This window comes from Oncorhynchus nerka, linkage group LG13, assembly GCF_034236695.1.
Source record: "Oncorhynchus nerka isolate Pitt River linkage group LG13, Oner_Uvic_2.0, whole genome shotgun sequence".
In the NCBI taxonomy this organism is placed as follows: Eukaryota; Metazoa; Chordata; class Actinopteri; order Salmoniformes; family Salmonidae; genus Oncorhynchus; species Oncorhynchus nerka.
This window is the reverse complement of record NC_088408.1, coordinates 101,036,910-101,059,932: the sequence shown is the minus strand read 5'-3', so window position 1 is coordinate 101,059,932 and position 23,023 is coordinate 101,036,910. Positions and strand designations below refer to the sequence as shown.

General features: G+C 42.1%; 1 protein-coding gene across 3 annotated transcripts in view; it reads left to right on the top strand.

Moving 5' to 3' along the window:
- Nucleotides 1–5,490: 5,490 nt before the first annotated feature.
- The window catches only part of LOC115125628 (zinc finger RNA-binding protein-like), a 48,670-nt gene continuing 31,137 nt past the window's right edge, over nucleotides 5,491–23,023 (top strand). For all 3 annotated transcript variants that reach the window (XM_065026920.1, XM_065026919.1, XM_065026918.1), the window contains exons 1-2: nucleotides 5,491–5,587; nucleotides 5,788–5,869. In XM_065026920.1, the coding sequence (XP_064882992.1) occupies nucleotides 5,551–5,587; nucleotides 5,788–5,869 (119 nt within the window). In that variant the 5' untranslated portion in view covers nucleotides 5,491–5,550. The remainder of the gene's footprint in view (nucleotides 5,588–5,787; nucleotides 5,870–23,023) is intronic.

The following is a 23,023-nucleotide window of genomic DNA, read 5'->3' as shown; positions in this document are numbered from 1 at the left end:
GAACCGATGCAATTCTGGGAAATGTAGTTTCATTGTTTCCGGAGGACGGACGGACGGACGCATTGACTCTGAATGGTCACACTCACATCATGTATCTGCACCATATTAATAAATATATAAACAGTCAACATAATATATATATATATATTTTTAATCATATTTGGATAAATTTTTATGTACGTAGTGCAGTTGCATATTATAGAATATAATTGATTAAAATACAGACTCTATTGTATACTTCCGGCCCTTCTTTGGACACTGTGTTAACAACCCTCCAGGCAAGCTTCAATGCCATACAACTCTCCTTCTGTGGCCTCCAACTGCTCTTAAATGCTAGTAAAACCAAATGCATGCTCTTCAACAGTTCACTGCCCACACCTGCCCGCCCGACTAGCATCACTATTCTGGACAGTTCTGACTTAGAATATGTGGACAACTACAAATACCTAGGTGTCTGGCAAGACTGTTAACTCTCCTTCCAGACTCATATTAAACATCTCCAATCCAAAATTAAATCTAGAATCGGCTTCCTATTTCGCAACAAAGCCTCCTTCACACATGCTGCCAAACATACCCTCGTAAAACTGACCATCCTACCGATCCTCGACTTCGCCGATGTCATTTACAAAATAGCTTCCAACACTCTGCTCAGCAAACTGGATGCAGTCTATCACAGTGCCATCAGTTTTGTCACCAAAGCCCATTATACCACCCACCACTGCGACCTGTATGCTCTAGTCGGCTGTCCCTCACTACATATTCATCGCCAGACCCACTGGCTCCAGGTCATCTATAAGTCTATGCTAGGTAAAGCTCCTCCTTACCTCAGCTCACTGGTTACGATAGCAACACCCACCTGTAGCGCACGCTTCAGCAGGTATATCTCACTGGTCATCCCCAAACACCTACTTTTGCCGCCATTCCTTCCAGTTTTCTGCTGCTATTGACTGGAACGAATTGCAAAAATCACTGAAGCTGGAGACTCATATCTCCCTCACTAACTTTAAGCACGAGCTGTCAGAACAGCTCACAGATCACTGCACCTGTACATAGCCCATCTGTAAATAGCCCATCCAACTACCTCATCCCCATATTGTTATTTATTTAATTTATTTTTTGCTCCTTTACATCCCAGTATCTCTACTTGCACATTCATCTTCTGAACATCTATCACTCCAGTGTTTATTTGCTAAATTGTAATTATTTCACCACTATGGCCTATTTATTGCCTTTACCTCCCTTATCTTACTACATTTGCACACACTGTACATAGATTTTTCTATTGTGTTATTTGACTGTACGTTTGTTTACGTGTAACTCTGTGTTGTTGTTTGTGTTGCACTGCTTTGCTTTATCTTGACCAGGTCACAGTTGTAAATGAGAAATTGCTCTCAACTGGCCTACCTGGTTAAATAAAGGTGAAATAAATAAAACAAAATAAAGTGCCTCCTGTGCATATCATTCTGAGCTGATCTTGTGTAAATGTTCCTGGTGTTTATATACATATGTATATATCTATATGCTATTTGTGTTGTTAATTGGATTCGTCCTGATGTTCTTGATATCTTTTTTTTTTTTTTTGTCAACTTTTTATTTTATTTTTTACATTTAAATGATTTCCTGTTTGACATTTTTCATTTTTTAGGAGCCAGTAACATAAGCATTTTCGCTGTACCCGCTATAACATCTGCTAAACTGTGTACGTGACCAATAAACTTTGATTTGTTTTTGACAGGGCTTTAGTGGAGCCGCTTGAGAGCTTCATGCTCCTCGGTGTCCACATCACTAAGGACCTATCATGGTCCACACACACCAATACAGTCGAGGGCACGACAACGCCTCTTCCCCATAGGAGGTTGAAAAGATTTGGCGTGGGTCCTCAAATCCTGAAAAAGATCTACAGCTGTACCATTGAGAGCATCTTAACTGGCTGCATCACACGGTGTGTACAGCCTAGTACATCACTGGGGCCGAGCTTCCGACCTTCCAGGACCTCTATACCAAGCGGGAGTCAGAGGAAGCCACCCAAGTCATAGACTGTTCTCTCTGCTACCGCATGGCAAGCGGTACCGACGCACCAAGTTTAGAACCAACAGATTTTACCCACAAGCCATTGGACTGCTAAATACCTAGTTAAATAGTTAACCAAATAGTTACCCAGACTATCTGCATTGACCCTTTTTGGACAACATAACTCATCACATACTACTATTTATTATGTACTTATTTAGTTATTTGTACATATTTACCTCAATTACCATGTACCCCTGCACACTCAGTATTGGTACTCTGTGTATATAACCAAGTTATCATAGACTCAGTACTGGTACTCTGTGTATATAACCAAGTTATCATAGACTCAGTACTGGTACTCTGTGCATATAACCAAGTTATCATAGACTCAGTACTGGTACTCTGTGTATATAACCAGGTTATCATAGACTCAGTACTGGTACTCTGTGTATATAACTAAGTTATCATAGACTCAGTACTGGTACTCTGTGTATATAACCAAGTTATCATAGACTCAGTACTGGTACTCTGTGTATATAACCAAGTTATCATAGACTCAGTACTGGTACTCTGTGTATATAACCAAGTTATCATAGACTCAGTACTGGTACTCTGTGTATATAACCAAGTTATCATAGACTCAGTACTGGTACTCTGTGTATATAACTAAGTTATCATAGACTCAGTACTGGTACTCTGTGTATATAACTAAGTTATCATAGACTCAGTACTGGTACTCTGTGTATATAATCAAGTTATCATAGACTCAGTACTGGTACTCTGTGTATATAACTAAGTTATCACAGACTCAGTACTGGTACTCTGTGTATATAACCAGGTTATCATAACTCAGTTATCATAGACTCAGTACTGGTACTCTGTGTATATAACTAAGTTATCATAGACTCAGTACTGGTACTCTGTGTATATAACCAAGTTATCATAGACTCAGTACTGGTACTCTGTGTATATAACCAAGTTATCATAGACTCAGTACTGGTACTCTGTGTATATAACCAAGTTATCATAGACTCAGTACTGGTACTCTGTGTATATAACCAAGTTATCATAGACTCAGTACTGGTACTCTGTGTATATAACCAAGTAATAGACTCAGTACTGGTACTCTGTGTATAAAACAAGTTATCATAGACTCAGTACTGGTACTCTGTGTATAAAACCAAGTTATCATAGACTCAGTACTGGTACTCTGTGTATAAAACCAAGTTATCATAGACTCAGTACTGCTACTCTGTGTATATAACCAAGTTATCATAGACTCAGTACTGGTACTCTGTGTATATAACCAAGTTATCATAGACTCAGTACTGGTACTCTGTGTATATAACCAAGTTATCATAGACTCAGTACTGGTACTCTGTGTATATAACCAAGTTATCATAGACTCAGTACTGGTACTCTGTGTATATAACCAAGTTATCATAGACTCAGTACTGGTACTCTGTGTATATAACCAGGTTATCATAGACTCAGTACTGGTACTCTGTGTATATAACCAAGTTATCATAGACTCAGTACTGGTACTCTGTGTATATAACCAAGTTATCATAGACTCAGTACTGGTACTCTGTGTATATAACCAAGTTATCATAGACTCAGTACTGGCACTCTGTGTATATAACTAAGTTATCATAGACTCAGTACTGGAACTCTGTGTATATAACCAAGTTATCATAGACTCAGTACTGGTACTCTGTGTATATAACCAAGTTATCATTTACTGCTACTCTGTTAGTAACTTATCATAGACTCAGTACTGGTACTCTGTGTATAAAACCAAGTTACTCATTGTGTATTTATTATTACTTTAATATTTCTACTTTCTTTCTCTCTGCGTTGTTGGGAAGTTGGTAAGCATTTCCCTGTTAGTCTACACCTGTTGTTTACCAAGCATTTCACTGTTAGTCTACAACTGTTGTTTACCAAGCATTTCCCTGTTAGTCTACACCTGTTGCTTATCAAGCATTTCCCTGTTAGTCTACACCTGTTGTTTACCAAGCATTTCACTGTTAGTCTACACCTGTTGTTTACCAAGCATTTCCCTGTTAGTCTACACCTGTTGCTTACCAAGCATTTCCCTGTTAGTCTACACCTGTTGTTTACCAAGCATTTCCCTGTTAGTCTACACCTGTTGCTTACCAAGCATTTCCCTGTTAGTCTACACCTGTTGTTTACCAAGCATTCCACTGTTAGTCTACACCTGTTGCTTACCTAGCATGTTTTGAGCACACACCACACAGTCTCCCTCTGTGCCACCATAGTCACACCGCTCTTCAACCCCAGGTTTCCTGCTATTCACATGAATCATTCAAATGTTATTTTATAAAGCCCTTTTTTGACATCAGCAGTTGTCACGAAGGGGATTTACAGATACCCAGCCTAAAACCCCAAAGAACAAATGTAACAGTATAACTTTAGACCATCCCCTTCCCCATACCCGGGACCCTCTGCACACAACAACAGTCACCCACGAAGCATCGTTACCCATCGCTCCACAAAACCCGCGGCCCTTGCAGAGCAAAGGGGGAACCACTACTTCAAGGTCTCAGAGCAAGTGACGTCACCGATTGAAACGCTATTTAGCGCTGCACCACCGCTAACTAAGCTAGCCGTTTCACATCCGTTACATCAGCACCACCGCTAACTAAGCTAGCCGTTTCACATCCGTTACACAAGCAACGCAGAAGCAGAAGTTCAGTGGCTAGAAAAAACTCCCGGACCGTTATCCCACTGAGCTAAATCCGTCCTCTGCTCTCTGGCAAGGTTAATCATCATCATGCATGGCTTCGAACCACGTATGTCATAAAAGCATCTGCTATGGCATATTATACTAGTCTATCGGTAAATAGCCCACCCATTTTTACCTACCTCATCCCCATACTGTTTTATTTATTTTATTTTCTGCTCTTTTGCACACCAATATCTCTACCTGTACATGACCATCTGATCATTTATCACTCCAGTGTTAATCTGCAAAATTGTAATTATTTGCCTACCTCCTCATGCCTTTTGCACACAATGTATGTAGACTCTCCTTTTTTCTACTGTATTATTGACTTGTTAATTGTTTACTCCATGTGTAACTCTGTGTTGTCTGTTCACACTGCTATGCTTTATCTTGGCCAGGTCGCAGTTGCAAATGAGAACTTGTTCTCAACTAGCCTACCTGGTTAAATAAAGGTGAAAAAATATATATATATATATATATATAAAAATAAAAAATACTACTCTAAGAGAAAAATATAACAAATGAATGGTGTTACTTTCCTTGTAACAGTTACTTAGACCCAACGCATATAGACACATTTCCTATAAAGAGTCTATGATTTGATATAATTTTGTGGCACAGTCATCTGACCTTGAGGAAAACAAATGATTCGGCCTAGTAGAACTACAATTCCCATCATGTCCGTGTGTACAGCGCATGTGCGGATCCATTTCCTGGTCCGACCTTCTCATATAAATACCATACGCAGGGTTATGAGTCAGAGTTCGTAGTCTGAGAAACACGAACCAATGATTCCCATATGTCCAGTGGTCTCCTTCACCTATGGTGAGTAAATCTTTATGAAAAACAAATAAATATATTTAAAAACTATTCACTATTTATCATGTTTACGAGGAAAGCTTGGTTTTGGGTCGGTGGGTCTTGGATTGAGGAGCTCTCTTTGCGCTAATGCGGGGGTATAGCTGTTAACTAGCTAGCCAACCAGTACTAGCCTACCGTTTACCCTCAATATATCTATTCTGCAGTGCCCAGCCGGCTAGGTGAAGATGCTAAAATGGCTACCGGCAACTACTTTGGATTTACCCACGGTGCTGCCGCGCAGTACAGGTAAGAAACGACGCATTGGGAGATGCGATCCATCACAGTTACGAGACCAATTTACTGTCAGTTCAGATACCCCCCAACCCATAGTTAGGTTGCTATTGTTTCAGGTTGGGGGAGGGGGTGGTAATAGTAAGTATTCTGCGGAGCCAGTGGCTGGCCAGTTAATTAAGAACAAGGGTCTTTTATTCTCATTGACGAGGATTTCGAGAGGTATCGATTCTCGAGTGAATTGTAAGTTTCTCACGTCTCCTACGTTACAGCCGGAGGTTACACATGCCACTCGTTCAACAGTAGTTACAGATTGTAGTACTGTATGTTATACCGAAATTCGGTACTTTTTCCGGTACTAGAACAGAAATGGTTACTACTGTGAAATGTCTTTACGTTATGTACTGATTGAGTGGATCAACTCTGCCTTGTAATTTGTCCGAATCTTCTGAAGGGGGTTAGTAAGCAACGTGTATATACATCCTGGATTGCTGATGCTTTGTATTGGACGTGAGAGGATTTCAAGGCCACTGGTCAGCCATATTGGCACTGTCCCGTAAGGAGCAGTCATCCATAGTGATGAATTAAATTCTACACTATTACAATTTTAAATATTTCAAGGATAAAAACTAATATGTATTTTTTGCTGTAGTGAGGATGTTAACATTGGTCATAAAAAAATATATATACTTTAAGGAAAATGTTTTTAGCCATCTTATGTTTTTTAATTCTCATAATTAAACATTTATTATTATTTTACTTTTTATTTCAACAAGGAACATAGAATGAGGCCACTGTCTCTTTTACAGCTGGGCCCTGCATATACATGTTTACACATATACAGTTTAGGTCCAATGATTTAAGAAACTACACAAGACAAACACAACCGTCACAGATAACAAAAAAACATACAGCAACAGATGACATTTTACACATAGGGGAATAACCTGTTAGTAGAATAACCTAACAGCACAAGAACTTGCATTACCCAAAACAGTTACAAGCAATACGAAAATAAAAATCCTCCACTAAATATTTAAAATGGGCGACAGGGGGACAAGAGTCTCAGGTTTAAGTTTAGTCTGCAGGCTATTCCATAGGTAAGGAGTGTAACAGGAAAAGGCAGCCATACCCGACTCTGTGGAAACCACATGGGCCTCAAGTGGAATCCATGCGTGAGACCTGGTTTTAGGAATTCTAATTCTAATATTGATGAGAAATAAGGTAGTTTATTCAGAATTATTCTTTATAGACAAACACTAGAGCATGTTGTTCTCGTCTCACGGACAGCGAAGTCCAACCCACATTTTGATATAATACACAGTGCTGAGTTCTGTAGCCAGCACCCGTAATAAACCTGGAACAATATGGTGTCTAATTGAATGAATGTAGACATTAATAAATGCATTTCTATAGCTTCCCCATCATTCTAAACAATATTTTGGGAGTGCAAAGATGGAGGCAGCCTGGTCTCATTGACTAGATGTAACATAGTAAATGTGATTCAGGGACACTCGTAATTAGTATGATGTTACGTTTTGGTATGGTTACTTAAGGCAGAAACCCAGGGTGGGTGAATGGATGGGTGTATATACTGAATGTCTAGTGAGTTAAAATCTTATCATGCGCAACTTTAACATTTTAGCTAATTAGCCATTTTTCAACCACAAGCAACTATTTAACATGTTCAGATAAGTTAACTCCTAAAAGTAACCCTAGCCTAGCTAAAAATCATAACCTATGTTATTGGTTACATACACATGGTTAGCAGATGTTATTGCGAGTGTAGCGAAATGCTTGTGCTTCTAGTTCCGACAGTGCATCAATATCTAACAATTCCACAACAAATACCCAATGGAGTAAGAATATATGGATGAGAAATGACAGAGCGGTATAGTCTAAGATGGTATAGAATAAAGTATATACATATGAGATGAGTAATGCAAGGTATGTAAACATTAAAGTGACTAGTTTTTGGCCTTCCTGTGACATCTGGTGCTGTAGGTGTCCTGGAGGGCAGGTAGTTTGCCCCCGGTGATGCGTTGTGCAGACCGCACCACCTTCGGGAGAGCCGTGCAGTTGCCGTACCAACAGGATGCTCTCAATTGTGCCTCTGTAAAAGTTTAGGTGACAAGCCAAATTACTTCAGCCTCCTGAGGTTGACGTGGCGCTCAGCACACTCTGTGTGGGTGGACCAATTCAGTTTGTCAGTGATGTGTATGCCGAGGAACTTTAAAACGTTCCACCTTATCCACTGTTGTCCTGTCCGGGGATAGGGGGGTGCTCCCTCAACGATCATCTGTTTTGTTGACGTTTGTGTGGGAGGTTGTTTTCCCGACACCACACTGAGTGCCTCACCTCCTCCCTGTAGGCTGTCTTGTTGGTAATCAAGCTCGCTACTGTTGTCTTGATGGAGTTGATGTGCTTGGCCACGCAGTCATGGGTGAACAGGGAGTACAGGAGGGGGCTGAGCACACACCCTTGTGGGGCCCCAGTGTTGAGGATCAGCAAAGTGGAGATGTTTCCTACCTTTACCACCTGGGGGCGGCCAGTCAGGAAGTCCAGGATCCAGTTGCACAGAGTCCGGTTCAGACCCAGGTCCTCGAGCTTGATGATGAGCTTGGAGGGTACTATGGTGTTGAATGCTGAGCTGTAGTCAATGAACAGCATTCTTACGTAGGTAATCCTCTTGTCCAGGTGGGATGATGCAATCGCCATCCACAAGCTTCCCACAACACAGTTGAAGTTTACATACACCTTAACCAAATACATTTAAACTCAGTTCACAATTCCTGACATTTGATCCTGGTAAAAAAAAATATCTTTCTTAGGTCAGTTAGGATCACCACTTTATTTTAAGAATGTGAAATGTCAGAATAATAGTAGAGAATTATTTATTTCAGCTTTTAATTCTTTCATCACATTCCCAGTGGGTCAGAAGCTTACACTCAATTAGTATTTGGTAGCATTGCCTTTAAATTGTTTAACTTGGGTCAAACGTTTCGAGTAGCCTTCCACAAGCTTCCCACAATAAGTTGGGTGAATTTTGGCCCATTCCTTCTGACAGAGCTGGTGTAACTGAGTTAGGTTTGTAGGCTTCCTTGCTCGCACATGCTTTTTCAGTTCTGCTCACACATTTTCTATAGGATTGAGGTCAGGGCTTTGTGATGGCCACTCCAATACCTTGACTTTGTTGTCCTTAATCCATTTTGCCACAACTTTGGAAGCAGGCTTGGGGTCATTGTCCATTTGGAAGACCCATTTGCGACCAAGCTTTAACTTCCTGTCTGATGTCTTGGGATGTTACTTCATCATATCCTCATCATTTTCCTACCTCATGATGCCATCTATTTTGTGAAGTGCACCAGACCCTCCTGCAGCAAAACACCCACACAACATGATGCTGCCACCCCCATGCTTCACGGTTGGGATGATGTTCTTCGGCTTGCAAGCCTCCCCCTTCTTTCTCCAAACATAACGATGGTCATTATGGCCAAACAGTTCTATTTTTGTTTCATCAGACCAGAGGATGTTTTTCCAAAAGTACGATCTTTGTCCCCATGTGCAGTTACAAACCGTAGTCTGGCTTTTTTATGGTGGTTTTGGAGCAGTGGCTTCTTCCTTGCTGAGCGGCCTTTCAGGTCAGGTCTACTCGTTTTACTGTGGATATAGATACTTTTGTACCTGTTTCCTCCAGCATCTTCACAAGGTCCTTTGCTGCTGTTCTGGGATTGATTTGCACTTTTCACACTAAAGTACATTCATCTCTAGGAGACGGAAAACGTCTCCTTCCTGTGCTGTATGATGGCTGCGTGGTCCCATGGTGTTTATTTGCGTACTATTGTTTGTACAGATGAAAGTGGTACCTTCGGGTGTTTGGAAATTGCTCCCAAGGATGAACCAGACTTGTAGAGGTCTACAATTTTTTTTTTCTGAAGTCTTTGCTGAGTTCTTTTGATTTTCCCATGATGTCAAGCAAAGAGGCACTGAGTTTGAAGGTAGGCCTTGAAATACATCCACAGGTACACCCCCAATTGACTCAAATGATGTCAATTAGCCTATCAGAAGCTTCTAAAGCCGTGACATCATCTTCTGGAATTTTCCAAGCTGTTTAAAGGCACAGTCAACTTAGTGTATGTAAACTTCTGACCCACTGGAATTGTGATACAGTGAAATAATCTGTCTGTAAACAGTTGTTGGAAAAATGACTTGTGTCATGCACAAAGTAGATCTCCTAACCGACTTGCCGAAACTATAGTTTGTTTAACAAAACATTTGTGGAGTGGTTGAAAAACGAGTTTTAATGACTCCAACCTAAGTATGTATTACTAGTGCAAAAATGACATGTTAATTAGTGGGTGATTTCATAACCAAAGTGGGTGGACAAATTTGATAGTGGTAGATGCCTAGTCTCCCTTATGGTTCAGGTGGGGACGGACAGATGCCGGCAGATCCATCCGCAGCTGATATTAATTTAGAATGGAAAATGGATGTGTGTATGCAACATGTTAGTGCCTATCTGGTTAAATAAAGGTGAAATAATTTTTTTTTTAAAACATGTCAGTGCCTTGATTTGTTCCTCTAATCAAACCCACTCGTACAGAGTTGTTTCAAACTAAAACTGTTATTATTGTCTCGGCGCCTGAGAATATCTATTCTGAACAAAAATATACATGTCCCATGTATGAGCAGCTGTAATGAAAAAACACCAGAGATGTTCCATGCACACGGTGTATTTCTCTTAAATTGTACAGAAATTTGTTTCACGTCCCTTTTTTTTAGTGAGCTTTTCTCCTTCGCCAAGATAATCCGTCCACCTGACAGGTGTGACATATCAAGAAGCTGATTAAACAGCATGATCATTACACAGGTGCACCTTCTGCTGGGGACAATTTTAAAGGCCAGTTTAAAGTGCTGTTTTGTTACACAACTCCACAGATGTCTCAAGTTGAGGGAGTGTGCAATTGGCATGCTCACTGCAGCAATGTACGGCAGCAATTTCTCTACCATAAGCTACCGCCAACATTGTTTTTTTGGATACTTTGGCAGTATGTCCAACTGGCCACAACCGCGGCCCAGGACTTCAACATCTGACTTCTACACTTGCTGGATTGTCTTGAGACCAGCCACCCGTACAGCTAATGACACTGGGTTTTGCACAACTGAAGAATTTCTGCACAAACTGTCTCACGGAAGCTCATCTGCTCGTCATCCTTCTCAGGGTCTTGCCAATGAAGAGGAGTGGGAAAACATTCCACAATCAACAGCCTGATCCGCTCTGTGAAGGCGATGTGTCTCGCTGCATGACGCAAATGGTGGTCACACCAGATACTGACTGGTTTTCTGATCCACGCCCCCTACCTTGTTATTAGGGTATCTGTGACCAACCGAAGCAGATCTATATTCAGTCATGTGAAATCCATATATTGGGACTGAATTGGTTTAATTTCCTTATTTGAATTAACTCAGTAAAAATCGTTGAAATTGTTTCGTTTTAAGTGTAGATTTTGAAAGATGCACACCCATAGTTTACCTCATATATCCTTATATAAAGTGTTCTAGACCGACCAGTATGGCCATACCGTCTATTGGTTTAAATGTATTTTTATAGCCACCCTGGAGTGCAGGGCATTGTTTTAAAAGTGCTATGAAATGTGAGTCATTCTCCAGGGACCAGTTATGACATGTTCCTACACAATTTACTGATTCTTACATGCGGCCCACTTAGACGTTAAATCATGGATAACATTTAGTATTTTACCCACTGAGAGAACAGACTTCCACCAAATTGACCATTTTCATGATTTACATTTCTGGGGTTTGTATTCTCTTTTTGACATTTCATTCAATGAGAATAGCGTCTTTTTAGTGGAGTTGCCATATGATTTTAACTTATCAAATCAGACCAAGTTATTCAGCTGACGGTCAACTTCTTTGCATGCAGTTTGACTTGAGTGAGATGTTTACCTAGCGTGACCGCTGAAAAGATCTATTTGACACAATGTGTTTACAGTAACTAAGCGATTTCGCTATCTTGCTGTCACCGACTAAGCTAGGTACTTGTCATATTTTCCTCTAAAAGTAAACTGTAAACATCTCGATGTTATATGGCCACCTTGAATTTAGTTTAGATCCACTTTAATGCCTTGAATTGGGTTTAGATCCACTTTAATGCCCTGAATTGGGTTTAGATCCACTTTAATGCCCTGAATTGGGTTTAGATCCACTTTAATGCCCTGAATTGGGTTTAGATCCACTTTAATGCCCTGAATTGGGTTTAGATCCACTTTAATGCCCTGAATTGGGTTTAGATCCACTTTAATGCCCTGAATTGGGTTTAGATCCACTTTAATGCCCTGAATTGGGTTTAGATCCACTTTAATGCCTTGAATTGGGTTTAGATCCACTTTAATGCCTTGAATTGGGTTTAGATCCACTTTAATGCCCTGAATTTTGTCCCCCTGGTGTACTGTTTCCGTTCATCTTAAAAGGTTGAATGATTCCCAAATGGATGAGATTTTTCCTTTTATTTTTAGTCCTGCCTTTTTTTAAATCAGTCATTTTGGCATTTCAGATGGAGACGTGCATAAAAACCTGTCTCACTATTACACTTATGGGTGGATCACCCTGCCAATCGACGAAGAGGAGTGAAACTGATAGGACTGACACAGGGGCCAAGTGGATAGATGGTCTCATGCAGGGAATGAGAACCAGGAATTGAGCACCACAGCCAGACCCCCCCCCCCTCCCCTTATATACAGTGCATTCAGAAAGTATTCAGACTCCTGGACCTTTCCCACATTTTGTTACATCACAGCCTTATTCTAAAATGGATTAAATCAAACATTTTCCTCATCAATCTACAACCGATACCCCATAATGACAAAGTGAAAACAGGGAACCACAAGGTGGTTTCAGCACCTTGTGAAAGTCTGCTCTTGTTTTAATCTGAGCTTTAAATTAAAAAAAAAAAAAAAATCAGGATATTCTGTATTAACTAGAGCCTATGTGTACGTTGTAATCTAAATGTACATCTTAATTGGTGCATTTCAAACTGTCATTTTTTTATGTGAGGTGCAGCTGGGAACCAGTTCTGTATTTATTTACCTTTTTATTTAACTAGGCAAGTCGGTTAAGAACAAATTCTTATTTTCAATGACGGCCTACCGGGGAACAGTGAGTTAACTGCCTGTTCAGGGGCAGAACGACAGATTTGTACCTTGTCAGCTCTGGGATTTGAACTTGCAACCTTTCGGTTACTAGACCAACACTCTAACCACTAGGCTACCCTGCCGCCTCTACACTCTAACCACTAGGCTACCCTGCCGCCTCTACACTCTAACCACTAGGCCACCCTGCCACCTCTACACTCTAACCACTAGGCTACCCTGCCGCCTCTACACTCTAACCACTAGGCCACCCTGCCGCCTCTACACTCTAACCACTAGGCCACCCTGCCGCCTCTACACTCTAACCACTAGGCCACCCTGCCGCCTCTACACTCTAACCACTAGGCCACCCTGCCGCCTCTACACTCTAACCACTAGGCCACCCTGCCGCCTCTACACTCTAACCACTAGGCCACCCTGCCGCCTCTACACTCTAACCACTAGGCCACCCTGCCGCCTCTACACTCTAACCACTAGGCCACCCTGCCGCCTCTACACTCTAACCACTAGGCCACCCTGCCGCCTCTACACTCTAACCACTAGGCCACCCTGCCGCCTCTACACTCTAACCACTAGGCTACCCTGCCGCCCCTGTATGATGGTGGGGTGGATAAACAAGGAGGATTCTCATTGTTTAAATGTCCAGTTTGGGAACATTTTGGCTTCCCAGTAGATTACAACGGTGACGGAGAGAGTAAGTCAACTATGCATCTGTCAACTCCTCAAACAACATGTTGACCCATTTAACGCCAACATCCGTCTCCCCTCCGCATTCAAGCAGCCCTTTGTAGCTGATTTCTTACCGGGGCCAAAGAAATGACAATTTGATAATAGGCGCAGATATGCGTCCGTTCTCGGTGGTCGAGAATAATGGGTGGTTTCAGCACCTTGTGAAAGTCCGAGCCATGTTTAACATTGATTTCACATCCATATTGCACTGTATTTTATTGTTTTCAATGATCGTGTTTTTTAAAATTTAATAAAATGAGTTATTCCTGATTGTACGATCATCAGACATTGACTCATGATGATTATCAGGAAAACCAACACTTAATATATTAAAACATTTATTAGTTATTATTATTTATTTTTTCTTAAATTAACCACAGCAGCTGTTGGCATTTAGTTTTCCTGCTATACCGAACCGTGACACCCATAACCCCAATATGTCCTGAACTGTGGTTCACAAACTGCTGTACCCTCTAGTACAGGGGTGTCAAAGTCAAATGGACGGAGGGCCAAATAAAAAAATCAGCTACAAGACGAGGGCCGGACTGTTCGAATGTTCATTGAAAAATTTTTAAATGACGCATATAGTCTAGTGAACCTAATTGAACCTACTGAAAACCTAACAAATATATTACAATATGATCAGATAAATAAAGCAATATTTTCTTATGGCTCTGTCAGTAATCTTTAATTTTCAACAGACACAAAAGACAAATTTCCTTTATATAAATATCCCCATAACATGAACATTAAATGAAAGAAACCGGTATTCAAGGCACCATCAGTAGACTATATTTTCTATTTTAGCAAAAGTGGGCTAAATTTACTTCAAAGAAAAAACAATAATAGCAATTTTCTATCATCCACTCAACTGAAATATTTTTAAAATATAATTGGATTGAAATACAAAAAAATAAAGTGCAAAAATCTATTAATCAAAAACAACACTTTGTTTAAGGAGAAGTAACATGCAGTGAAAACAAATATTAAATTTTAACTTTTAAACTTGAACTGAGTAAAAATTCTAAATATGTGATTGCACAGTAATGTTCACTTGTTTGAGGTTGAGGGTGATACTTGGTGGTGTCCCATCTTTTCCACAAGTTCATCAATGTTCGGGGTAAGGCTCTGAGCTGAAGAAATCCTCAGAATTGAGTGGAGGTGTTCAGCAGTAAGTCGACTTCTGTGTGATGTTTTGTTCAGGTTCATCAAAGAAAACAGTTGTTCACACAGGTATGTGCTGCCAAACATAGACAACGTTTGAGCAGCCTGGATGCGCAGCTGGGGCATTGTGCCGGGAGGAAACGGGCGAACTCCGCAGCACCCACTGCCGCATATTTTGCCCTCAGTGCATCATTGCATTGGAGGTCAATCAACTCCATTTGGAGGTTTGGTGGTGAGCTTTCCACGTCAACAGCAAATGGGTTACCGAGCAGTTCCAACCTGCTTTTTTGTGCTTCAAAGTCAGCAAATCGGCGTCGAAAGTCAGCGGCAAGCATACCTATTTTATCAGCCAACTGTGTGCTCGGGAACGCACTGGTAGAGAGCTTCTCTTTCATGGTCTGGCAGCTGGGAAAGTGGCTCAAATTTTCTTTCCGCATCTCGTCTCCCACAGAGTCAGTTTGGTTTTAAATGCCTTCACTGTACTGTACATATCAGAGATGACACGATCCCGACCCTGCAGCTGCAAGTTTATTGCATTCAGATGACTCGTAATGTCACACAGAAAAGCCATTTCACACAGAAACATTTCGTCTCGGAGTTGTGTTGTGTCTTTCCCTTTGCTGTCCAAGAACAGACAAATCTCCTCACGAAGCTCGAAACATCTTTGAAGCACCTTTCCCTGGCTTAGCCATCGCACCTCTGTGTGATAAGGCAAATCACCATGCTCCGTTTCTAACTCCGTCAGAAATGCCTTGAACTGGCGGTGATTCAAACCTTTGGCTCTGATAAAGTTAACTGTGCGCGTGATGATGCTCATTACATGCTCCATTTTCAAGGCTTTACCGCACAACGCTTCCTGGTGTATGATACAATGATAAGCTGTCAGCTCACCTGTCGCGTTTTCCTCTTGCATCTTTTCCCGTATCTTCGCCACCAGTCCGCTCCTGTGTCCACACATCGCAGGTGCTCCGTCGGTTGTCAAACCCACGAGTTTTTCCCAAGGCAGCTCCATCTCATTTACACATCTTGACACCTCTTCATACAAATCATGCCCCGTAGTTGTGCCATGCATAGGACGTAAAGCCAAAAACTCCTCTGTCACGCTTAGATTGGAGTCCACTCCGCGGATGAAAATTGACAACTGGGCAATGTCAGAAATGTCGGTGCTCTCATCCACAGCCAAGGAATATGCAATAAAATCTTTTCCCTTTTTCACAAGCTGCTCTTTTAGATTGATGGACAACTGGTCTACTCTCTCGGCAATGGTGTTTCTGCTCAGACTCACATTTAAAAAGAGTTGCCTTTTTCTGGGCAAACTTCGTCACAAACTTTAATCATGCAGTTTTTGATGAAATCCCCCTCCGTAAATGGCCGGGCTGATTTAGCGATCTCTTCTGCCAAAATAAAACTGGCCTTGACAGCAGCCTGGCCTTGTGATTTGGCTTTTTTGAACAGAGCCTGTCGAGATTTGAGGCCTCGTTTTAATTCCTCTGCCTTTTGTAGCCTTTGTTCCATGTCCATATTCTTGTTTTTGTCCGCGTGTTTCGTTTCATAATGTCGTCTCAGATTATACTCTTTCAGTACCGCCACACTTTCTCCACACAGAAGACACACAGGTTTTCCAGCTACCTTCGTGAACATATACTCCGACTCCCACCTTGTTTGAAACCCCCGGTTCTCAGTATCCACCTTCCGTTTTGCCATTTTTGATGGGTATCTGAAAGTTAATTTTACTGTGATGCTGACGACTGCTGTGCCAATAAATATTGAAATGAAGCAGCCTACTGCTCGGTGCGTCACCTTTGCATTGTGGGAAATGTAGTATTGGTGCGTGTAAAAGATCTGCGGGCTGCCGGCTTGCTGTGGGCCGGTTCTAATAATAAATCAAGATCATCCCAGGGGCCGTAAAAAACCTTCTTGCGGGCCGGATGTGGCCCGCGGGCCTTGACTCTGACATATGTGCTCTAGTACAATGCTGTTTACATCACAAAACAGACGGCTCTTTGTCATACACTCCGGCATTCAACGTACTTTTTGTGCTACCTGAAATTTGAGACACCGTGTCATTCCTTGCACAGCCCTGGGGGGGCAGTGTTGTCACCATAGAATTAGGAATCAGAATACTAGAATGAACCTCCTTATTACGGGATGAAGATCAGCCATGAAGATCAGGGAGTTGGTCAACCATGGTTTGCCAGTGTTGGGATTGTGTAAAACAATCAATGTGAAGAATGTCTGCAATGTTAGTTAACCAGACAGTTTTGGATGAATTGTTGAAATGAACTGACAATATGCTGACAATTCATTCAAACAATGCTTTCAATCCAACAGCCAGACCCTGGCTGAAATCAGTTGTCAATATAGGACTTGGGACAGGTGGTTGTAGTCAATATAGGACTTGGGACAGGTGGTTGTAGTCAATATAGGACTTGGGACAGGTGGTTGTAGTCAATATAGGACTTGGGACAGGTGGTTGTAGTCAATATAGGACTTGGGACAGGTGGTTGTAGTCAATATAGGACTTGGGACAGGTGGTTGTAGTCAATATAGGACTTGGGACAGGTGGTTGTAGTCAATATAGGACTTGGGACAGGTGGTTGTAGTCAATATAGGACTTGGGACAGGTGGTTGTAGTCAATATAGGACTTGGGACAGGTGGTTGTAGTAAAAGTATTGATACTGTATCATAATTGCACTCACAGTTTTCCAAGAAGACTTGGTCTGTTTACAGTTAGTGAGTTTTTTTTATACAGAATCTGTATAAAACTCACTAACAGTATTTCTAACTGACAAAAGTCTCATACACATGTCTCTACTGCCATTCATTCCAATTTTAGATGGCTTTTGGATATCTCCCTGACCAAGATGGCTGCCATTTTTTTTTTTTGACCCATTCTAGAATGTTGAGTGTTTATGACATAGCTTCTCCAGTAATAATTTGAATAGGATCTCTGTGGTTGTCGCTTGGTTCCTAGGCTATGCATCAAAGTTGCATACGCTGCCTTGATAACCAAATATATAATCTCAGCAATTGTTCAAACAATAAACTTAACATTGTAGTCTTATAATAATCCACCAAATGGGTATTTCTGAAGTAATAGGGAACTACTGATGGATGCCACTGTGTTCTGTAAACACAGCTGGTGACCATGAGCCTTCTCTCTGTGACATCAGATTAAAATAGAACGTAATCCTATGGGAGGGAATACATTGAAGCAGCATATCAAACTGGAATAATGTTGTAGGCTACGGGAATATTTGTCAGGGCCAGTTATTTTTATTAATCTTATTTCGCGTGGGGAAGATCTGGGAAGCTTAAAGGCGACCTACAGGCCCGGCGGCGACCTACAGGCCCGGCGGCGACCTACAGGCAGGCACAAAAACAAGGCAATGTAATGAAAGTTCAGGTTGGATATACATGTAGGCCTAGCTAGTATTTAAATATGCAGTTCTTTCCAATGAGCTTAGTGGTAATGTTTTTAAAGTTTCCCATCTGCCTACATCAAATGGGAAAACAGATCTCTGCCCCCCCCCCTGTAAGTACCTGTAAGCATTTGATTGTTACTGTTAGTGAAATATCATCTTTAAAAAATATATATATATATTTTTAAATAAAATGTTATTTGGGAGTCTAGAAATGCGTGGACCGGCGAGGTATTACCAAATGGTGTCCGCTGCTCAGACTCCACCCACAAGCTCTCGCATGTATCTCTCTGCACGCAGAGCCTTTTTGTCGGAAGCTTTTCCTGACCCAACCGACCTCTTAGTCTGCTGGTCATCAGAGCAAACGTCAAATGATTTTCCTGAATAGTGCCTCTCTCTCTCTCTCTCTCTCTCTAATATGTCCAACACCTGTTTCCTCATTTTGATGCAGTGACGTCTCCTCTGCAAGTCACATGATGACAAGTTCCTGCCGAATCAGTGTTGTCAAAGATTCCTGTAGAAATGGTTCCCCTCTTAATAAACACACGACGGCCTGCCATCACTACAGTGTTCTATTAGAATCTATGGGAGCATATAGGCTCGCTGTCATATATGAATATTTGTTGTAAGTGGGGAAATTAAATGGTGGCTATGCTTCGATACCCATCTAGATATGGATTTGATACATATTTGACTTTTTTGTTCTCGATTCCTATTTGATACTGATGGTGTTCAGGAGCTGAGCTGCATCGGTCTCCTGTGTGTGTATCCTAATGCCTTGGAGTCCAGTCTGAAATCCACAGAGAAATGATTTAATACTGGACTTTACATCTCAGATTTTTGAATTGTGATATGGAGTAGGAAAAACCACGACTCTACAATATAAATGACTGGAAGTATTGATACGTTGTTTTGGTTATCGCCTCGGCCAGGGTTTCCGTTAAGACGGGAATAGCTGGCTTTTGGATGATTTTAAATATTTATAAAACTGCCGTAGGCTAATTTTTGTCTGGAGGGGGGGGGTCCAACTGGGTCCAAGTGAATGCTGTTTAATTCATTGATGGAAATACCAGTCAATAGAAAAGCATGACTGGTCAAATGCATATCGGTCAGTTGGTTACTTTTGTATAATATAGTGGAATTAAATTGCTGTGTGGATTTTCGTTAGGCTTTGATAAACTACTATGAAGTGAATCTCAGCGGCGCCCCAGCCTCTCTGACAGCGGCTCCGCCCCTCTGACAGCGGCTCCGCCTCTCTGACAGCGGCTCCGCCTCTCTGACAGCGGCTCCGCCCCTCTGACAGCGGCGCCGCTGTATTGAAACTTCTGCCTAATCATTGCGCAACAATTCTAAATGCAATTGTGTTTTAACAGTTTTAGATGGTTTAATGAACTGTTTTTATTGCTCAATTGAAGCGCGGTTCCCATTGGCCATTAAAGTGCACAGGCAATGGTAGGTAGGCTTCGGTGCATCACACCACTTTGCAATGAGCTGAAGGCAGTATGTGTTTTGAAAACAGTGTATTCAGAACCCTTCACTTTTTCTGCATTTTATGTTACAACTTTATTCTAAAATTGATTTGAATAGTTTTCTCATCAATCTACACAAAATACCCCATGATGAAAAAGCGAAAACAGGTTTTTAGAAATTTTTGGTATTAAAAATAAAAAATTAAACATTTATTTACATAAGTATTCAGACCCCTTGCTCTGAGATTCGGATGCATTTTGTTTCCATTGAACTTTCTACAACTTGATTGGAGTCCACCTGGGGTAAATTCAATTGATTGAACATGGTTTTGAAAGGCACACACCTGTCTATATAAGGTCCCACAGTTGACAGTGCATGTCAGAGCAAAAACCAACCCATGAGGTCAAAGGAATTGTCCCTTGAGCTCTGAGACAGGACTGTGTTGAGGCACAGATCTTGGGGAGGGTACCAACAAATGGCGGTCGCATTGAAGATCCCCAAGAACACCGTGGCATCCATCATTCTTAGAAGAAGTTTGGAGCCACCAAGACTCTTTGGAGAGCTGGCTGCCCAGTCAAACTCAGCAAATAGGGGAGAATGGCCTTGGTCAGGGAGGTGATGGTCATCCTGAAAGAGCTCCAGACTTGGAGCTGAAGTGTGGTGGCAGCATCATGCTGTGGGGATGTTTTTCAGGGACTGGGAGACTAGTGAGAATCAAGGGAAAGATTAACCTTCATGAAAACCTGCTCAGGACCTCCGACTGGGGGCACACAGCCAAGACCACGTAGGAATGGCTTCGGGACATGTCCTTGAGTGGCCCAGCCAGAGCCCAGACGTGAACCCAATCAAACATCTCTGGAGAGACCTGAAAATAGCTGTGCAGCGACGCTCCTCCTCCAACCTGACAGAGCTTGAGAGGATCTGCAAAGAAGAATGAAGAAACTCCCCAAATACAGGTGTGCCAAGCTGGTAGCGTCATACCAAAGAAGACTTGAGGCTGTAATCACTGCCAAAGGTGCTTAAACAAAGTACTGCGTAAAGGGTATGAATACTCATGTAAATGTCATCAGTTATTTTTCTAAACGTTTTTACAAATTTACTTTATCATTATGGGGTATTGTGATGTCATTATGGGGTATTGTGATGTCATTATGGGGTATTGTGTGTAGATTGATGGGGAAACTTTTAATCCGTTTTAGAACAGAACTGTGGAAAAAGTGAAAGGTTCTGAGAACTTTTCGAATGCATTTAATTGTTTGAGACTTGAATGTTTTACCACTTCGTATTGAGGTATGTCTTAAAGGCTTTAAAGTAAAATCTGACCATATAAACACAGAGGCAATTAGGGAACACTTAAACAACACAATGTAACTCCCAAGTCAATTACACTTCTGTGAAATCAAACTGTCCACTTAGGAAGCAACACTGATTGACAATAAATTCCACATGCTGTTGTGCAAATGGAATAGACAGGTGGAAATTGTAGGCAATTAGAAAGACACCCCCAATAAAGGAGTGGTTCTGCAGGTGGTGACTACAAACCACTTCTCAGTTCCTATGCTTCCTGGCTGATGTTTTGGTCACTTTTGAATACTGGCGGTGCTTTCACTCTAGTGGTAGCATGAGACTGAGTCTACAACCCACACAAGTGGCTCAGGTAGTGCAGCTCATCCAGGATGGCACATCAATGCGAGCTGTGGCAAGAAGGTTTGCTGTGTCTGTCAGCGTAGTGTCCAGAGCATGGAGGCGCTACCAGGAGACAGGCCAGTACATCAGGAGACGTGGAGGAGGCCGTAGGAGGGCAACAACCCAGCAGCAGGACCGCTACCTCCGCCTTTGTGCAAGGAGGAGCAGGAGGAGCACTGCCAGAGCCCTGCAAAATGACCTCCAGCAGGCCACAAATGTGCATGTGTCTGCTCAAACGGTCAGAAACAGACTCCATGAGGGTGGTATGAGTGCCCGACGTCCACAGGTGGGGGTTGTGCTTACAGCCCAACACCGTGCAGGACGTTTGGCATTTGCCAGAGCACACCAAGATTGGCAAATTCGCCACTGGCACCCTGTGCTCTTCACAGATGAAAGCAGGTTCACACTGAGCACATGTGACAGATGTGACAGAGTCTGGAGACGCCGTGGAGAAAGTTCTGCTGCCTGCAACCTCCTCCAGCATGACCGGTTTGGTGGTGGGTCAGTCATGGTGTGGGGTGGCATTTCTTTGGGGGGCCGCACAGCCCTCTATGTGCTCGCCAGAGGTAGCCTGACTGCCATGAGGTACCGAGATGAGATCCTCAGACCCCTTGTGAGACCATATGCTGGTGCGGTTGGCCCTGGGTTCCTCCTAATGCAAGACAATGCTAGACCTCATGTGGCTGAAGTGTCAGCAGTTCCTGCAAAAGGAAGGCATTGATGCTATGGACTGGACTTCCCCAGACCTGAATCCAATTAAGCACATCTGGGACACCATGTCTCGCTCCATCCACCAACGCCACGTTGCACCACAGACTGTCCAGGAGTTGGCGGATGCTTTAGTCCAGGTCTGGGAGGAGATCCCTCAGGAGACCATCCGCCACCTCATCAGGAGCATGCCCATGTAACAGTATAACTTTAGACCGTGCCCTCGCCCATACCCGGGCGCGAACCAGGGACCCTCTGCACACATCAACAACAGTCACCCACGAAGCATCGTTACCCATCGCTCCACAAAAGCCGCGGCCCTTGCAGAGCAAGGGGAACTACTACTTCCCCTTGCAGACTTCAAGGAACAGACAGTATCCCATCTATCACCCAACGACGTTACTACAACATATCCAATTGACCACCAGAGACATTATATAAAGGACTCGGTTTGGCAACACGGTCTTCCATCTACCACCAACCTACTGAAGCGCAGCTCAGAGTAAATATTTATTGCATTTTCCTTTTCCAAATGGGCGGTAATTTAGAATGCATAAGATACTGTATTTACGATAGCACAGCTTCTCCCTGTGTCCCTCAGTCTTCCCGCTCTTTCACTCCAAACCAGACCTTTTCCTTTGTGTAGCAAGCTGTCATATCTATTCCGCCCGCTAGGGACGTTTTCCTTTATGACGTAATTTTGTAATCAAGTTATGATTTAATTGTGTTACTATTTCGTAAATAAAATAATTAAACCCAATTTTTGTATTGCTGATTCAAATTGTTAGCCAGGGTTCGTGCAGATAACCAAGAATTTACA